The sequence below is a fragment of the Saccoglossus kowalevskii genome, chromosome 17, assembly GCF_978046115.1.
Source record: "Saccoglossus kowalevskii chromosome 17, keSacKowa6.1, whole genome shotgun sequence".
Lineage (NCBI taxonomy): Eukaryota > Metazoa > Hemichordata > Enteropneusta > Harrimaniidae > Saccoglossus > Saccoglossus kowalevskii.
Genome location: NC_140657.1, coordinates 735,059 through 752,671, shown reverse-complemented (window position 1 = coordinate 752,671; position 17,613 = coordinate 735,059). Strand labels below are relative to the sequence as shown.

Sequence of the window (17,613 nt, the reverse complement as noted above, 5' to 3'; positions counted from 1 at the left end):
GATCATAGACATACCTCATATTCAAAACAAATATTCCCAAAAATAGTAATATACTTGTATCAGCAATATACTGAAAGATTCTGAAACTATAAATAATACATCCATGAGAAATCCTACTGTAATTTACCCATGTTGATAAACTTTTCATTTATTTGTATTTTCAGGAAAAAGAAGTCTTGAGATCTTTCACAATGTCTTACATGTCTCCCCTGTAGTATTTGGTGACTCTGAAGTTATTGGTAAAAGATCAAGGTGTGTGCACATTATATTCTTGAGTAGACCATATGGACTAATACATTTTGTGGGTATTTGTAGTTATACAATAATTTCTCAGCTGTGCAGACTTCAACCCAGTTACCAGTGATGGGGGATGCTCCCAAATTACACATGCTGGGCTTTGTTTTACAATTTGATTACCTGTACGTTTTATCTTTATGAATAGTTTTGACTCCCGTGTGCGAAGCACAAAAAAGGAGTCTTTGCAGTTAGTGTGTGTGTGTGTGTGTGTGTGTGTGTGTGTGTGTGTGTGTGTGTGTGTCTGTTCCACTGATATCTCAAGAACCATACATTGAGTTTTGATGAAACTTGGTGCATAGATGCTCTGAGCCAATGCGCAGATTTGATGAGGTTTTGGTAAAAATCCCATGCATATTAATTATCTAATTTGCATGATAATTAGCTGATTTTTAGCTGTTTCATGATTGTTCCACTGATATCTAAAGAACCACTCATTGGATTTTGATGATTAGTTTTGGGTAAAAATCTGTGCAATATTAATTACCTAATTTGCATAATGATTAATCAATTTTCTGCTTTTCCACTGATATCTCAAGTTCTAATCATCACATTTCAATAAAACTTGGTACATAGATGTCATAGGACACTGCACAAACCTGATAGTTTTTAGGGTAATATGAGTACATATTAAATACTTAATTTGCATAATTAATTAATTTTCAGCTTTTGATATTTCAAGTAGTAATCATCACATTTCAATGAAATTTGGTACATAGATGTCATAGACACACCCCTGATAGTTTTTAGGGTAATATCAGTACATATTAATTACCTAATTTGTATATTTAATTTTCAGCTTTTGATATTTCAAGTAGTAATCATCACATTTCAATGACACTTGGTACATAAATGTCATGGGACACTGCACAGACCTGATAGTTTTTAGGGTAATATCAGTACATATTAATTACCTAATTTGCACAATTAATTAATTTCCAGTTTTTGATATTTCAAGTAGTAATCATCACATTTCAATGACACTTGGTACATAGTTACTTAAGAACTGTGCAGACCCCTGATTTTTTTGGGGTAAATATTTGTGCATATTAATTACCTTATTAGCATAATTAGTTAATTTTCAGCTTTTTGCCTGATATCTCAAGTACTAATCATCATATTTCAATGAGACTTGCTACATAGATCTTCTAGGACTATGCAGAGACCTGATTAGTTTTAATTGGATATTAATTACCTAATTTGCATAATGCAAATTACAAACTGCAATAGACTTTCTCCATAAATACACTTCAGACTGGGGGCTACAAGTAAACACAAACAAAACGCAAGTGATTATATTCAGGAATTCGGGATGCAAACCAGATACAAGGCGATTTACATGTGGCAATGAAGAAATAAAAACTACAGGATTATACACATATCTTGGAGTAACATTTAAGGCCAATGGATCAATAACCTCTACTGCAGACAGACTGGCAGACAAGACCTACAAAGCTGCAAGGATCCAGTCACACATATATCCAACAAACATGAACAGTATAAGGATAAAGGAAAAACTCCTGAATGTGACACAACTACCCATATTAACATATGCAGGTGAGATATGGGGCATTTTCCAAAATCAGACTAATTGGGACAAAACAGCAACAGAAAAATATCATCTACGCTTTTGTCGTCAAATTCTTAACATTGGCAACAGAGCGAGCAAAATTGGATGCAGAATGGAACTGAGAAGAGAGCCACTGATAAGCAGAATATACTGCTCAGCAATTAACTATTACAAACACCTCAAAGCGATAGACAATGACAATTTAGCTTTTTATGCTATAAAAGACATGGAAAATAATACTTACACAGGAGCATGGTTGACTACCTTAGAACAAAACTTGAAACTTTACAACAAAAACAATGTCACAGATTTCACAAAACAAAAACTAAATAATTCAATTAGACAATATTACATTAACAAATGGAATATAGACAACAAAAGGGAAAGTGCCAAATTACGCACATACAGGACATTCAAAGACTCCTTGGAACAAGAAGAATACATAAAAGTGATGAACAACCCACAACATGTCAAAACAATAGCTCAATTTAGATTAAGTTGCCATAAACTTGCCATCGAAAAAGGTCGTTATACAAAACCAAAAACACCAGTGGAAGACAGGTTATGCTCCCATTGTAACAAAGTTGAAAATGAGGAACATCATTTAATACATTGTAAATTGTACACAAAACAAAGAGACGCAATGTTTCACACTATCAACAGTGTAAATGCAAATTTCCTGAATTTGGATAAAGAAAAACAATTTAAACATATTTTACAATCAAAAGATAAAAATACTATTATAGCCCTCTATGTGTACTTGAGTAACAGTAAATGAACAAACAAAAGAATACACTCAGTCACACTTATTTAACTTTTTATTTACTCAACTTTCACCTACTTACTTTTTTAGTTATTCATTATTAACTTTATTACATTTTAAACACCAAATTAGAAATGTAAAATTTTCTACACGGTTGTAATAAAGCTGTTATCTATCTATCTATCTAATGTTCCACTTATATAAAGAACCACGAATTGGATTTTAATGAAACTTTTAACGAGAACTATGCAGAGACCTAATTAGTTTTTGGTAAATATTTATGCTTATTAATCACCTAATTAACATAATTAATTAACACTGATATCTCAATGACTGATCATCACATTTGAATAAAATTTGGTACACAAATGCTCTAGGACAATAGACAGGCCTGATAAATTTTGGGTTAAAATCTGATCATATTAATTATCTAATTAGCATAATAATTCATAATTGTTTTGTTCTGTTCTGTTTATATTAGCTACCTGATTTACATAATTAGTTTTCAGCTTTTGCCATTAATATCAGTAATTTTAATTAATTTTTAATGTGTCTTCAATACTCTCAGCACACGGGAGTTCTTCCTAAGCTTTCTTTGATTATGATTTTGTACTGAAAACTGAATGGGGGGCTACTAACACAGGGAATTGGTTGAACCAACCAAAACAATTATATGTAGTGAATTGTTACAATGATTTCTATTGATAGTGTTGCTGTACGAGACGCTGTAGTTCATGGTTTACTACATACCAATGCAGGGGAAACGTTGTTGCATATATTAGCCACTGGAGTTGATGCTATTGAGTTAAGATTGATAGAATATGGCAGGTAAGCTTTGAACAAAATACAAACTCTGGAAACTTTTGTTTTCATCATGGAATCATTCATAGACTGAGGTTATTTTTTCATTGAATCATTCATATAGACTGGAGTTATTAGTTCCCATTCGAATGAAGTTCGAAACATGGACTTATAATTCAGTCTCCGTTCGTCCGGAGTTATATTTCAGAACTCTGCAGACCAAATCTGTTCATTCTTTGCATGTGTCTAGTACTTCCCTGGGACATATAAACATGCAGTGATTTACTGATTCAATTCAAGATAGCTGACTGGCAGCTACTTTATCAGTTTTTTTTGTTTAAATTTGGTACATATTTTACACATATTAAGATACATGTCTATGACGATATATTTTGCAGTTGGATCAAAGATCGACCAACTTGCTTTTTGACCATACTACTATATCTCCAAGGACCATTTTCTTTCATATTTGGTATATACATCATACATATTGGAATACATGTCCATGTCAGTTTGTTTCATAATCAGATGAAAGATGGCTGACTGGCATCCATCTTGTTTTTTGGAAAATGTGACATCTTGGACAGGATTTCTCAGTTTTCAATCAAATTTGATACAAACATACATGTTGAGATACATGTCCATGATGATTAGTTTTGTGTTTGAATCTATAATGGCCAACTGGCAGCCATCTTGTTTTTTCAAAATGTATTGTTGACATGTTTTATTCTCTTCTAATTATACATGTCCATGGCAATTAGTTTCACAATAGGATCAAAGATGGTTGACTGCCTGTAATCTTGTTTTTTTAACCATATATCTATTTACATGAGCCTGGATAAATTATTTTGTTTTAAATACAAAAATGCATGAATAGCATATCCAGTTTAATTTCTGACCATATATTATGGAAGAGGCATTTAATACATCTAATTTCTGTTGATACTAGACCAGCCAATTATTCACTCTAAATTACTTACTATGCTTTTCATCCATATTACTTTATTTTTTGCATGAATAAATTTTCCCTAATTCCAATGGGAACTATGTCATTAACATAGGTCAGGCTTGTGTCTTATTGAATCTTCCATCAGTGGGTTATTATTACAAATTAAATCATTCATAAGCCTGGTTAGGTGTCATTGAATCATTCATAGGTTGGTGTTGTTGCTTAGTTTCTATGTAATGTAAAACTCTTGGCAATTTCACGGCTGGTGGGCCTCTGTTTGGGGTTCAAAATTTCAAAAAATGATCATCAAATATTTTTTAGGACTTCTATTTTCATTGAAAAATTCACATACGTTGACTTTCAACGCTGGCAGTTTTACCACCAAGATAAAAGAAAGTATGCAGATGCTATTCTAAAATTTGATACATTTTTTTCTTGCTGAATTAAAAAGTAGACCGCCTAAAATTTCATTACAATGTCACCCAGTGTCATCTTTCTCCAAAAAATTAACATTAACGAACCTGGTTTGCCAAATTATACAATTATTTTTTTAAAAATGTTATTAGTAATGTAAGAGTAAATTCCAAAAAGAAGTTTCAAATAAAACGAACACAACTGCATTGCTTTGTAGCAAATGATCACGGTAGCACAATGCTGCGTTTAACAATTGTTGATTATTACTCAGAATATAATAACGTGCAAACAGTAAATTGGTTGAATTATTATGAAATGCAAATAAATCTCAACTTAGTTTCATCGTAAGCAAATGATTCCAGTTGCATATTAAACACTCGATGTTGGAGAATTATCTGCTAAAAAATAAACTATGCATTTGAAAAATAATTTAACATTATTTACAGTGATAACAGCTCATTGTCGAAAGAAAGCTTACCCATTCACACTAGTCACAGTAAACATCATACTCTTGAATAGGCGTCAATGACTATGGTAAAACTTAGACTCTATTTTAGGCATCAGGAATGATTGAATTGCCCAAAAAATGACGCCAAAATATTAAAAAAAACACCTTAAAAAACTGCCTAAAAAAATTTCTTGGTCCCATTTTATTTTTTTAAAAACCCAAACTGTCGTTTAACAAACCAATTATAATAACCTTTTAACATTTCTATAACCAACACATTGCATTATGTCCAATATGTACTTGCATTTATAACATTATATATTTATACAATGTATTTATTCATAATCTTTTTCAGCTTTCTCAACAATCCAGCACAGGATTTGACTCAGCTTATTAAGTTAGCATTCTCGGTTGTAAATAGACTATTAATATTAAAACCCAATCAAGATATTATGTCACCTTTGGAACAGGAATTAACAGAGCAACATAGAACTGTATTGCAAGACACTCCATTAATTGCTACAATTGCTAGCTATATCTACCATAGACATGACCCAAGATTACCAACATTATCAACTTTGTTGCTTAAAAGATTAGCTATGGTAAGTAGCATTTCATCTCATTTCTAGTTAGTTCTTGGGTAAAATTTGTGAATAATTATTTATTTAATTTGCATAATAATTATCCAATTTTCGCTTTTCTCCAGATATATCACTAGAAATCCTCAGATTTTAACAAAACCTACTGATAGTTGATAGTTGCTCTTGGGTAATTTGAATTTTGTGCATAGTAATTACTTAATTTACATTCTAAAATTCAAATACGGTAAATTTATCTGAGGAATCTTAGCCAATATGAAAGAATGAATGATTAATTCAACTTATAAATAGGTCTATGTCCTTGTTGTTAAACACAGGACGTTAATGTTTTAATGACATTTGACTGACTGATGTAAATTTAATCCTGTTTCTGGACCAATGTTATTCATTTCTTGGATGTAGTTTCAATGATTTTGTGTAAATTTGGTACAAAGCCAAAATATATTTGTTTTCATTTTCTAGTATGGCCATTTTCTGCCAAGAAATTCAAATGACTTGTTTGAAATATAATTTAAAATTTAAATATTTAAATTTATATTGATTCACTTATCAAAATAGACTTCCTCTTTCTCTTTTTTCATCTTGTGCATGTCACCATAGTTACCATGTTATTGACTCTGTCACAAACAGTTTTAGTTGAATTCTTTCAAGTAGTTTGGGATCTCAGCCAAGTTTGATTTGTTCTATGTATAGTATATTTCAAGATATTCGTTACATTTCACTTAAGGTATAGATGCAGGTTTGTGGGCATGTGGAGTGAATATTTTTTTTTGCTTTTTCTTAACCAGACAGTCTTGGCTAGATAGTTTTAAAATTTCGGAGCATTGTCAGTGCTGGAACATACTGAAAAGTCAGTTTTAATATATAGGGAACCGAGGCACACATATGTGATTAAAAGTCCCGAAAGTTTGTTTACGTTGATCTTTGATTGACAAGTCACTGTTGATGTTGTATGCAAATGAGTTGCTGGCTTCAGTTACGGTGCGACGATGTGTGACTTCCTGTTCTGGACCCTGTTTACTTACCTCAAGCGCTATCAACTAGCCTAGCAAACTACAAAAAAACAAAAAAAACAAAACAAGATGTAGATGCTTCCAAGCATGCAAGCGGAATAAAAAAACAAACATACAGTTGTAAATGATAAGTGAATTTTTTCACCCTTATCTGTCAACATGTCGACAACTTCTAGCCTGGCAGCTTCCAGTGGTTATACTGTTAAATAATTATTTTTTTATTTTTTTTCATGCATTTTTTTCTCTAAAGGAATTTTAAAACTGAAGTATACATTTTTCGTTTTGCTGTAACGATTACCATGCTGAAAGCTTTGCGATGCAATGAAAAAAAAAACACCATTGCTGTTCTGTCCAAATACACAAATGTAAAATGCTCAGTTAATTAAAAAATACCTCGGAAATTACAGAGATGCTGTTTTTAAACACCACGAAAAAATCAAGCACTCTACAATGCCATCTTGGTTACCTTAATCGGAACCATGCACCGGTAGCGATGTCGTCTCGTCTGTAGTTGAATGAAACCTGTCTCGATTTACAATACTTTCTAAGGCGACTTCATTTCAAATTTGTTTCACAGACGTTTCAGTGACTGAGTAGTAAAAACTGTGAAACGGTCCATTTTACTGGCGATCACGAAAAACTGCGTCATACAAAATATTTTTTTTTAAACGTTTCAGGAAACGTAAATTTAGACTCAACCCACCCAATGGTGATCGCTATGTTTATATAGCTGTGTGAATATCTCATCGGCTTCATGTAATCCATTGTGCTCCTCCCTCAGTTTTCATGCAAGGTATTGACTTCGCGGACGATTTTACATCTGCTTCCCTCAAATTGTAAATATTTTTATTTTATTTATTTATCTGACGATTGAACATCATCATTGGTATATGGTGGATTTTGGCATGTCATTGTGATGCAATAGCCATTTTTGTGGATGATAAATGTCACTTTCATGAAACGAACAATATCTCCATTCGTGTTTTCTGGTTGGTCAGAGAGATTGAAAACTAATTAGCTTCCACAGTTTTTGTCTTAAAAATTTTCACACTATTTCGACTATGTCTCTAAGAACAAAAGATGTCTTGGACAATGACATTCAAAGTGTAAAATACTGACCGGGATTGAATGAATCTATATATTGAGATTAATACAGTACATGTAGTATTATTTGATGAACTACCTTTATAATGTCAATTAACTTAATTCTATTTATAACTTTTCTCTTACTTATTTTAAATCTATTGGGACCTTTTTGTCACCTTCAAAATGCATTTTCTTCAGATAAAATCATTCACTGTGTTTAATAATTATAGTCTAGATGTAAATGACTTGATAGTTTATCGCATACCTAGTATTGCCCGGCCTCGTAGTTCTATGGGGTTTATCGCATACCTAGTATTGCCCGGCCTCGTAGTTCTATGGGGTTTATCGCATACCTAGTATTGCCCGGCCTCGTAGTTCTATGGGGTTTATCGCATACCTAGTATTGCCCGGCCTCGTAGTTCTATGGGGTTTATCGCATACCTAGTATTGCCTGGCCTCGTAGTTCTATGGGGTTTATCGCATACCTAGTATTGCCCGGCCTCGTAGTTCTATGGGGTTTATCGCATACCTAGTATTGCCCGGCCTCGTAGTTCTATGGGGTTTATCGCATACCTAGTATTGCCCGGCCTCGTAGTTCTATGGGGTTTATCGCATACCTAGTATTGCCCGGCCTCGTAGTTCTATGGGGTTTATCGCATACCTAGTATTGCCCGGCCTCGTAGTTCTATGGGTAGTGCGCCTTCATATCAAGACAATAATTTCTCTTATCAAATACCTCATATTGCTGGCCTTGTAACACTTTGGGAAGTGCGCCCTTGTATCAGGACAATAATTTTCGTAGTAAAAATGTAATTACACCTATAGAGTATATGATAAAACCTTTATAGGATAGAGACTGCTTTTGCAGCCCTTGGCCATACTGCTTACATGTCCTCGTAAGCTTGGGTGTTTCTGCCATATGACCCCGGGTCGCAAAATCAAATGCAGCCTCTAGTCCATAAAGAATAACATGTTCTGGTAATTTGTACATACAGGTTGCTCCAATGTCAATTTATGGTTCACTTGGTATTCAAGTAGAAGCACTTAAAGATGCTTATCAATCAAGATTAGAAGCATTAACTGAGGTATGTATTGTTAACATTGACTAACCTGTGTACCTGTGTTTTGACTGACCTATGTATCTTTCACATTGACTCAACTATATATCTTTCACATTGACTGACCTATGTATCTTTCACATTGACTCAACTATGTATCTTTAACATTGACTGATCTATGTATCTTTCACATTGACTGACCTATGTATCCTTCACATTGATCTATGTATCTTTCACATTGACTGATCTATGTATTTTTCACATTGACTGATCTATGTATCTTTCACATTGACTGATCTATGTATCTTTCACATTGACTGGCCTATGTATCCTTCACTTTGACTGACCTATGCATCTTTCACATTGACTGGCCTATACATCTTTCACATTGACTGACCTATGTATTTTTCACATTGACTGATCTATGTATCTTTCACATTGGCTGACCTATACATCTTTCACATTGACTGACCTATGTATCCTTCACTTTGACTGACCTATGTATCTTTCACATTGACTGGCCTATACATCTTTCACATTGACTGACCTGTGTATCTTTCACATTGACTCATCTATGTATCTTTCACATTGGCTGACCTATGTATCTTTCACATTGGCTGACCTATGCATCTTTCACATTGGCTGACCTATGTATCTTTCACATTGGCTGACCTATGCATCTTTCACATTGGCTGACCTATGCATCTTTCACATTGGCTGACCTATGCATCTTTCACATTGACTGACATATGCATTTTTCACATTGACTGGCCTGTACATCTTTCACATTGACTGACCTATGTATCTTTCACATTGACTCACCCATGTATCTTTCACATTGGCTGACCTATGCATCTTTCACATTGACTGACCTATGTATCTTTCACATTGACTGGAATATGCATCTTTCACATTGACTCACCTAAGTTTCTTTCACATGACTGACTTATGTATCTTTCACATTGACTCATCTATGCATTTTTCACATTGACTGACTATGTATCTTTTACATTGACTGACATATGTATCATTCACTTTGACTGATCTATGTAAATTACACTTTCACTGACCTATGTATCTTCAACATTGGCTGACCTATGCATCTTTCACATTGACTGACCTATGTATCTTTCACATGACTGACTTATGTATTTTTCACATTGACTCATCTATGCATTTTTCACATTGACTGACTATGTATCTTTTACATTGACTGACATGTGTATCATTCACTTTCACTGATCTATGTAAATTACACTTTCACTGACCTATGTATCTTCAACATTGGCTGACCTATGTATCTTTCACATTGGCTGACCTATGCATCTTTCACATTGGCTGACCTATGCATCTTTCACATTGACTGGAATATGTATCTTTCACATTGACTGACCTATGTTTCTTTCACATGACTGACTTATGTATCTTTCACATTGACTCATCTATGCATCTTTCACATTGACTGACCTATGTATCTTTCACATTGACTGACCTATGTATCTTTCACATTGGCTGACCTATGCATCTTTCACATTGGCTGACCTATGCATCTTTCACATTGACTGGAATATGTATCTTTCACATTGACTGACCTATGTTTCTTTCACATGACTGACTTATGTATCTTTCACATTGACTCATCTATGCATCTTTCACATTGACTGACCTATGTATCTTTCACATTGACTGACCTATGTATCTTTCACATTGACTGACCTATGTATCTTTCACTTTGACTGACCTATGTATCTTTCACATTGACTGACCTATGTATCTTTCACATGACTGACTTATGTATCTTTCACATTGACTCATCTGTGCATCTTTCACATTGACTGACCTATGTATCTTTCACTTTGACTGACCTATGTATCTTTCACTTTGACTGACCTATGTATCTTTCACATTGACTCACCTATGTATCTTTCACATTGACTGGAATATGTATCTTTCACATTGACTGACCTATGTTTCTTTCACATGACTGACTTATGTATCTTTCACATTGACTCATCTATGCATCTTTCACATTGACTGACCTATGTATCTTTCACATTGACTCACCTATGTATCTTTCACATTGACTGACCTATGTATCTTTCACTTTGACTGACCTATGTATCTTTCACATTGACTGACCTATGTATCTTTCACATGACTGACTTATGTATCTTTCACATTGACTCATCTGTGCATCTTTCACATTGACTGACCTATGTATCTTTCACTTTGACTGACCTATGTATCTTTCACTTTGACTGACCTATGTATCTTTCACATTGACTGACCTATGTATCTTTCACTTTGACTGACCTATGTATCTTTCACATTGACTGACCTATGTATCTTTCACATTGACTGACCTATGTATCTTTCACATTGGCTGACCTATGTATCTTTCACATTGGCTGACCTATGTTTCTATCACATTGACTGACCATAATGAGTGATTTTCTGTCATAGACCATCGTCCACTTCAACTCTGATTCATTTGAGACTTGGTGTATACATATCTGAGATAGACCTCACTTGTGCATTTCATGGTGATATTTTTAATTTTCTTATTTTGGTGAATATTTTTGTTAAAAAGTGATATTTTCGACTTCTTGTTAAAAACCGCAAGTCCGATCAATTTCATATTACATATATCTACATACTACACATACTACAGGTACCTCTCTTCAGATTTGTTCATTTTGTGATGATATCTTCAAATTTCATGATTTGCGAAGCGGAGCAATCTTAGCCGAGAGTCTACTTGTTTTCACACCCTGATAGCAGAATAGTGTTCTCCAGGTGAAACAGGTCATCTCAATATCTACAATGTTATGTATATATGAACACTGCATGTAGTACATCACAAACAATGTCCTTGCCACTTCCAACTGATTATTTTTCCTTGTTTGGATTTCAGGATACAAGATTAAAAGTGGTAATATTGGAGTTCTTGACAGTTGCTGTAGAAACACAGCCTGGTTTGATTGAATTGTTTTTAGACCTAGAAGTCAAAGATTTAAGTAGACTGAATGCTACTGAAGTGAAATCAACGACAGAAAAGGTAACTACAACTTAATGGCTATCAATGTATAATTATATTAAACTAGATACAATTTTGGTTTAAAGTGTCTTCCTGTGCTGTTTAATTAAATGTATTTTGTATTATTTTTTTATTAGTTAGATATAAATGCAGGCCCACTATCTTAAGTCTAGTAAATGTTTGTTGTAAATTTTATAATTTGACGGTTCTTTAGTACTGCATCTCCCCTCACCTGACTACTAAGATTCTCTGACAACTCATCGACTACTGTGTATCACTGACAATGACTTGTTCATTTCAGGAAATCAACCTTGGTAAATGGAGTATATTACAAATAGTTTTGGATATGATAGAGTCTAATAAACAGGTAATACAAATCTATCCACTTTATAAGATATCTGGTCATTTTGTTGACAGTCTTCATTCTTTAGAAAATCTATCTTGTCCAAACCAATGTTGCTTTCCTGTTTGCAGGGTACGACGCATTGTCCACCAGAGTTACATGCTGCTTGCTTATCATTTCTTTACTCATTATGGCAAGATAGGAGAGATACTGCTATGTCTGTTCTCAGAAAAAGGTGATTATCACATTACTCAAATTACACATGAATTGTCTTTATCAAAAGTATTCATTCTATGTAATTGGCATAAAGAAACCCTCCCTTTTTTCATCCAATCAAGATATTTTTGTCCTGAAAAAAACACCCACAAACAACATTTCATCATTACTTAAGTATGCATGAATTGAGTAATAATAAAATACATAGTATGCTAATATAGCAAAGCAATTTTTAAATCTGTATAATTATAAATGTTCTTTTTGCAGACCACAGTTTTGGGAGAATGTTACGACTCCACTATTTAAAGATCTAACATTGTCAACAGATATTGGCACTAAGGTAAACAAGACAGCTTGTCATTGGGTGGGTGACCACTTAATAATACTCAGACTGTTTTCTATAAAATTTTGTATAAATATCACACATGTTGCGTTTCTGTAACCTTAATCCTTCATTGGACTTTTGTCTGTGTGTCCATTTTCAGTGATACTCCCATAACAAACATTGACACGCAGATCGCCACAAACCAACCGATCTGACACATACCGCGCGTGGAACTATGGGAAAAGTGGTCGGAACTATTTCCAAATTGTGTCAACGCATGTGGCGCTATTTGGTTGGTTTGCAGCAATCTGCAGGGTAATGCCAATATTGAGAAAAATTAGACCTTTGACCTCCCAATTTACATGCATTTTAATGTTTATAAAATAAGACATTCTGATGAGTGTTGTGCATTATTTTAATTTATCAACTCATTAAAGACTAAATCTTGCTATCTTGCTAAAAATCAGGAGAGAATATGTTCAAAACAAGAAAAATACTTGTATATCGTTCCACGGAAGAAACACTGATTAAAATGGTGGCGGTTGGATATTTAGACTTGAGAGGCTCGTTATGTGTCATAAGACACAGGTCTGTGCTGAATAGCGCCACCTGAGTTGACACAATGCCATGACAAATTTTGTTCGAAACTATTACCTAGTGAGTGGCAGCTTTTCTTAATGTCAACATACTGGTGGGCCATTTTTGTTAAACATTAAAACATCAACTACTTGTCAGGCATACCTTGGCTAATTTAATTAAAACATCAACTACTTGTCAGGCATACCTTGGCTAATTTAATTAAAACTGGATATTAAAATCCCCCATGGTGAGTTTATAATGACATTTGTTTTTCAATTGGATTCAAGTAACTGACTACCGAGGCGTACAACAGATTTATATGTATGGTTAATAATGTATTGGGTTAACTTTGATTACAGGGTATTAGTGCTGAAGTAAAAACAGTGGCATATGCAATGAAGATAATATCCTCAGAGAGTTATTATATAGCAAGGTATGGAAGATTCACATATGTAGGGTAATGTGTCTGCTGACTGTTGTAGCTTGTAATGGTAACATGTCAGATTGCGGTAATAAAAATAATGCAAAAACGCTTGCTGGAAAATGTGTGTTGACCAAATGTATAACCCAAAATTGTGTCTATTCTTGGCCTATGTTATTAGATCTTGTGCTGTCATAATAAAGTATTTATCTTGCCATGTATTCAGTCTGATTTACTTGCTATTTTAGCAGCTACTTGGAGGTTTCAAAAACACCTAGATGTTCTTTTATCTTGTGATGATAACATTCTGTCACTGTGATGTCATCATTCCCCAAGAATTATTCATCTAATTTGGGCCTTGTATACAATATATATGCTTTCAGTTTGAGAACAAATAATTAGAAGAAATATTCCAATTCTCTGGTTTCCCCTAAACCATGCAAACTGGGCCACTGTATGATATGCAAAATAGAGGTATAAATCAAGCAGTGCTCATTGGGTAGTCCATTCATGGTGTTGTCCAGTGTGACTATGCAAGTCTTCATTGTTGTAATGCTTTCATGTATTTATGTCATAATGGTCTTAAGACTCAAACTATTTTTCTATATCTGTTGCTGTAAAGTGCAAACAAACCTTTGATGTCAGTGCTGTTTTTATAGTGAGTCATGTGTACTTTTGTGGTCTTTGATGTCAGTGCTGTTTTTATAGTGAGTCATGTGTACTTTTGTGGCCTTTGATGTCAGTGCTGTTTTTAGCTCCGCTGTCGACTTCGTCGAGCGGAGCTTATCATATGAGTGATTGTCCGTCGTCGTCCGTGTCAATGTTTTACTTTTTTGACTTCTTCTTGAAAAGTACAAGCCTGAATGCTTTGATACTTGGTGTATATGTACCTTGAGTAGACCTCTCTTAGGTTTGTTCATTTCATGTTGATATCTTCAATTCTCTAATTTTGGTGAATATTTTTGTCATTTTTGGTAAAAAGTGATATTTTCGACTTCTTGTTAAAAACCGCAAGTGCAATTGCTTTGATATTACATATATAGGTACTACATGTGGACCTCTCTCAGATTTGTTCATTTTGTAATGATATCTTTAATTCTCTAATTTTGGTGAATATTTTTATCATTTTTGGTAAAAAGTGATATTTTCGACTTCTTGTTAAAAACCGCAAGTCCAATTGCTTTGATACTACATATATAGTTACTACATGTGAACCTCTCTCAGATTTGTTCATTTCGTGATGATATCTTCAATTCTCTAATTTTGGTGAATATTTTTGTAATTTTTGGTAAAAAGTGATATTTTCGACTTCTTGTTAAAAACCGCAAGTCCAATTGCTTTGATACTACATATATAGTTACTACATGTGAACCTCTCTCAGATTTGTTCATTTCGTGATGATATCTTCAATTCTCTAATTTTGGTGAATATTTTTGTAATTTTTGGTAAAAAGTGATATTTTCGACTTCTTGTTAAAATCCGCAAGTCCAATTGCTTTGATATTACATATATAGGTACTACATGTGGCCCTCTCTCAGATTTGTTCATTTTGTGATGATGTCTTCAATTCTCTAATTTTGGTGAATATTTTTGTAATTTTTGGTAAAAAGTGATATTTTCGACTTCTTGTTAAAAACCAATAGTTCAATTGCTTTGATATTACATATTTAGATACTACATGTAGACCTTTCTCAGATTTGTTCGTTTCGTGATGATATCTTCGATTCTATAATTTTGGTGAATATTTTTGTCATTTTTGGTAAAAAGTGATATTTTCGACTTCTTGTAAAAAACCAATAGTCTGATTGCTTTGATATTACATATATAGGTACTACATGTGGACCTCTCTCAGATTTGTTCATTTTGTGATGGTATCTTCAATTCTCTAATTATGGTGAATATTTTTGTAATTTTTGGTAAAAAGTGATATTTTCGACTTCTTGTTAAAAACCAAAAGTTCAATTGCTTTGATATTACATATTTAGATACTACATGTAGACCTTTCTCAGATTTGTTCATTTCGTGATGATATCTTCGATTCTATAATTTTGGTGAATATTTTTGTCATTTTTGGTAAAAAGTGATATTTTCGACTTCTTGTAAAAAACCAATAGTCTGATTGCTTTGATATTACATATATAGGTACTACATGTGGACCTCTCTCAGATTTGTTCATTTTGTGATGATATCTTCAATTCTCTAATTTTGGTGAATATTTTTGTCATTTTTGGTAAAAAGTGATATTTTCGACTTCTTGTTAAAAACTGTAAGTCCGATTGCTTTGATACTATACATATTGTTCATTTTCTAATGATGTCTTCAGTTCTTTAATTGAAATGTGCATTGCTAACAGCGGAGCTATCTCAGCTGATAGGCTGCTTGTTATAGTGAGTCATGTGTACTTTTGTGGCCTTTGATGTCAGTGCTGTTTTTATAGTGAGTCATGTGTACTTTTGTGGCCTTTGATGTCAGTGCTGTTTTTATAGTGCGTCATGTGTACTTTTGTGGCCTTTAATGTCAGTGCTGACAAATTCACACTCTTCACTAAAAACAAATCATTAGTATTCTCAGAAAAATCAGCTATTTTAACACCAAAGATCAATTTGACCTTACCATTTAGTGCCAGCCAGTCAACTGAACCATTTCATTCTTTCTACTACAAAGTAGCAAAACACTCGCCAACTTTAAATAATAAATTTGATTGCATTATTATTCTATTTCTTACCCCATTGTCAAGCAGATGATAGATGATCTATGCTTAGGTTGATCATTTTTGAAAGAAAAGCCTATTTTTCTGAGAATAAATAGTCACTTTGTTTTGCGAAAGGGAGATATTGTAGAGTCGTTGAGTTTTCTTGTTCTGCCATTATTTGTCATCATTATATTGTAAATATACTGCATACTTTATAGTTGGCAATGGGTTGCATTATGAGCCAATTATTTGACGGGGACTATGTCATTGACAATGACTTGTTTGACAGGGACTATGACATTGACAATGACTTGTTTGACAGGGACTATGTCATTGACAATGACTTGTTTGACAGGGACTAATTCATTGACAACTTGTTATATTTTTTAGTGGATCATTGGATAAAGATTTCAAGGCACAATTACAAAAACTTCAACAAGATAACAGATATGTTTACTGGTCACAGGTACGTATCAAAGATCATCTACGTTGTCTAGGTCAATATCGTTTGTGTTTTTGACTCCTGTGTATGAAGCACACAATGATTTACGGTTAGTGCATCTGTGTGTGTCTATGTCTGTTCAACTGATATCTCAGATTTTAATGAAACAATTTTAAGCATTTTCACTGTTTTTCATATACCATTAAATGGATTTCAATGAAACTTAGTACATAGATGTTCTTGGATAATGCTCAGTACTGATTAGTTTTGGTTGAAATCCTGTGAATATCATTGACCTAGTTTGCATAATAATAACCCAATTTCAAGCATTTTCAATTGTTTCAACAGATTTTAATGAAACATAGTACATAGACACTAATAATACTAGACCTGATAAAATTTCGGTTGAAATTCTATGCATATTCTGATTTGCATATAAATCAGCCAATATTAAAATTTTTCCCCAATACCACTCATCAGATTCAATGAAAAATTGGTACATAAACATATACATGTTCGGTTTAGGGTTAATATTGTTTTACTTACTAATTACCTAATTTGCA

At 33.4% G+C, this 17,613-nt stretch overlaps 1 protein-coding gene across 1 annotated transcript in view; it reads left to right on the top strand.

The window, feature by feature from the left end:
• LOC100373187 (nucleoporin NUP188-like) overlaps positions 1-17,613 on the top strand; it is a 109,679-nt gene that overhangs the window by 50,534 nt on the left and 41,532 nt on the right. Inside the window, exons 25-35 of the mRNA XM_085492356.1 lie at positions 165-239; positions 1,695-1,851; positions 3,336-3,455; positions 5,595-5,841; positions 8,933-9,022; positions 11,910-12,053; positions 12,334-12,399; positions 12,507-12,610; positions 12,859-12,931; positions 13,855-13,928; positions 16,999-17,074. Coding sequence (XP_085348482.1) covers positions 165-239; positions 1,695-1,851; positions 3,336-3,455; positions 5,595-5,841; positions 8,933-9,022; positions 11,910-12,053; positions 12,334-12,399; positions 12,507-12,610; positions 12,859-12,931; positions 13,855-13,928; positions 16,999-17,074 — 1,226 coding nt within the window. The remainder of the gene's footprint in view (positions 1-164; positions 240-1,694; positions 1,852-3,335; positions 3,456-5,594; positions 5,842-8,932; positions 9,023-11,909; positions 12,054-12,333; positions 12,400-12,506; positions 12,611-12,858; positions 12,932-13,854; positions 13,929-16,998; positions 17,075-17,613) is intronic.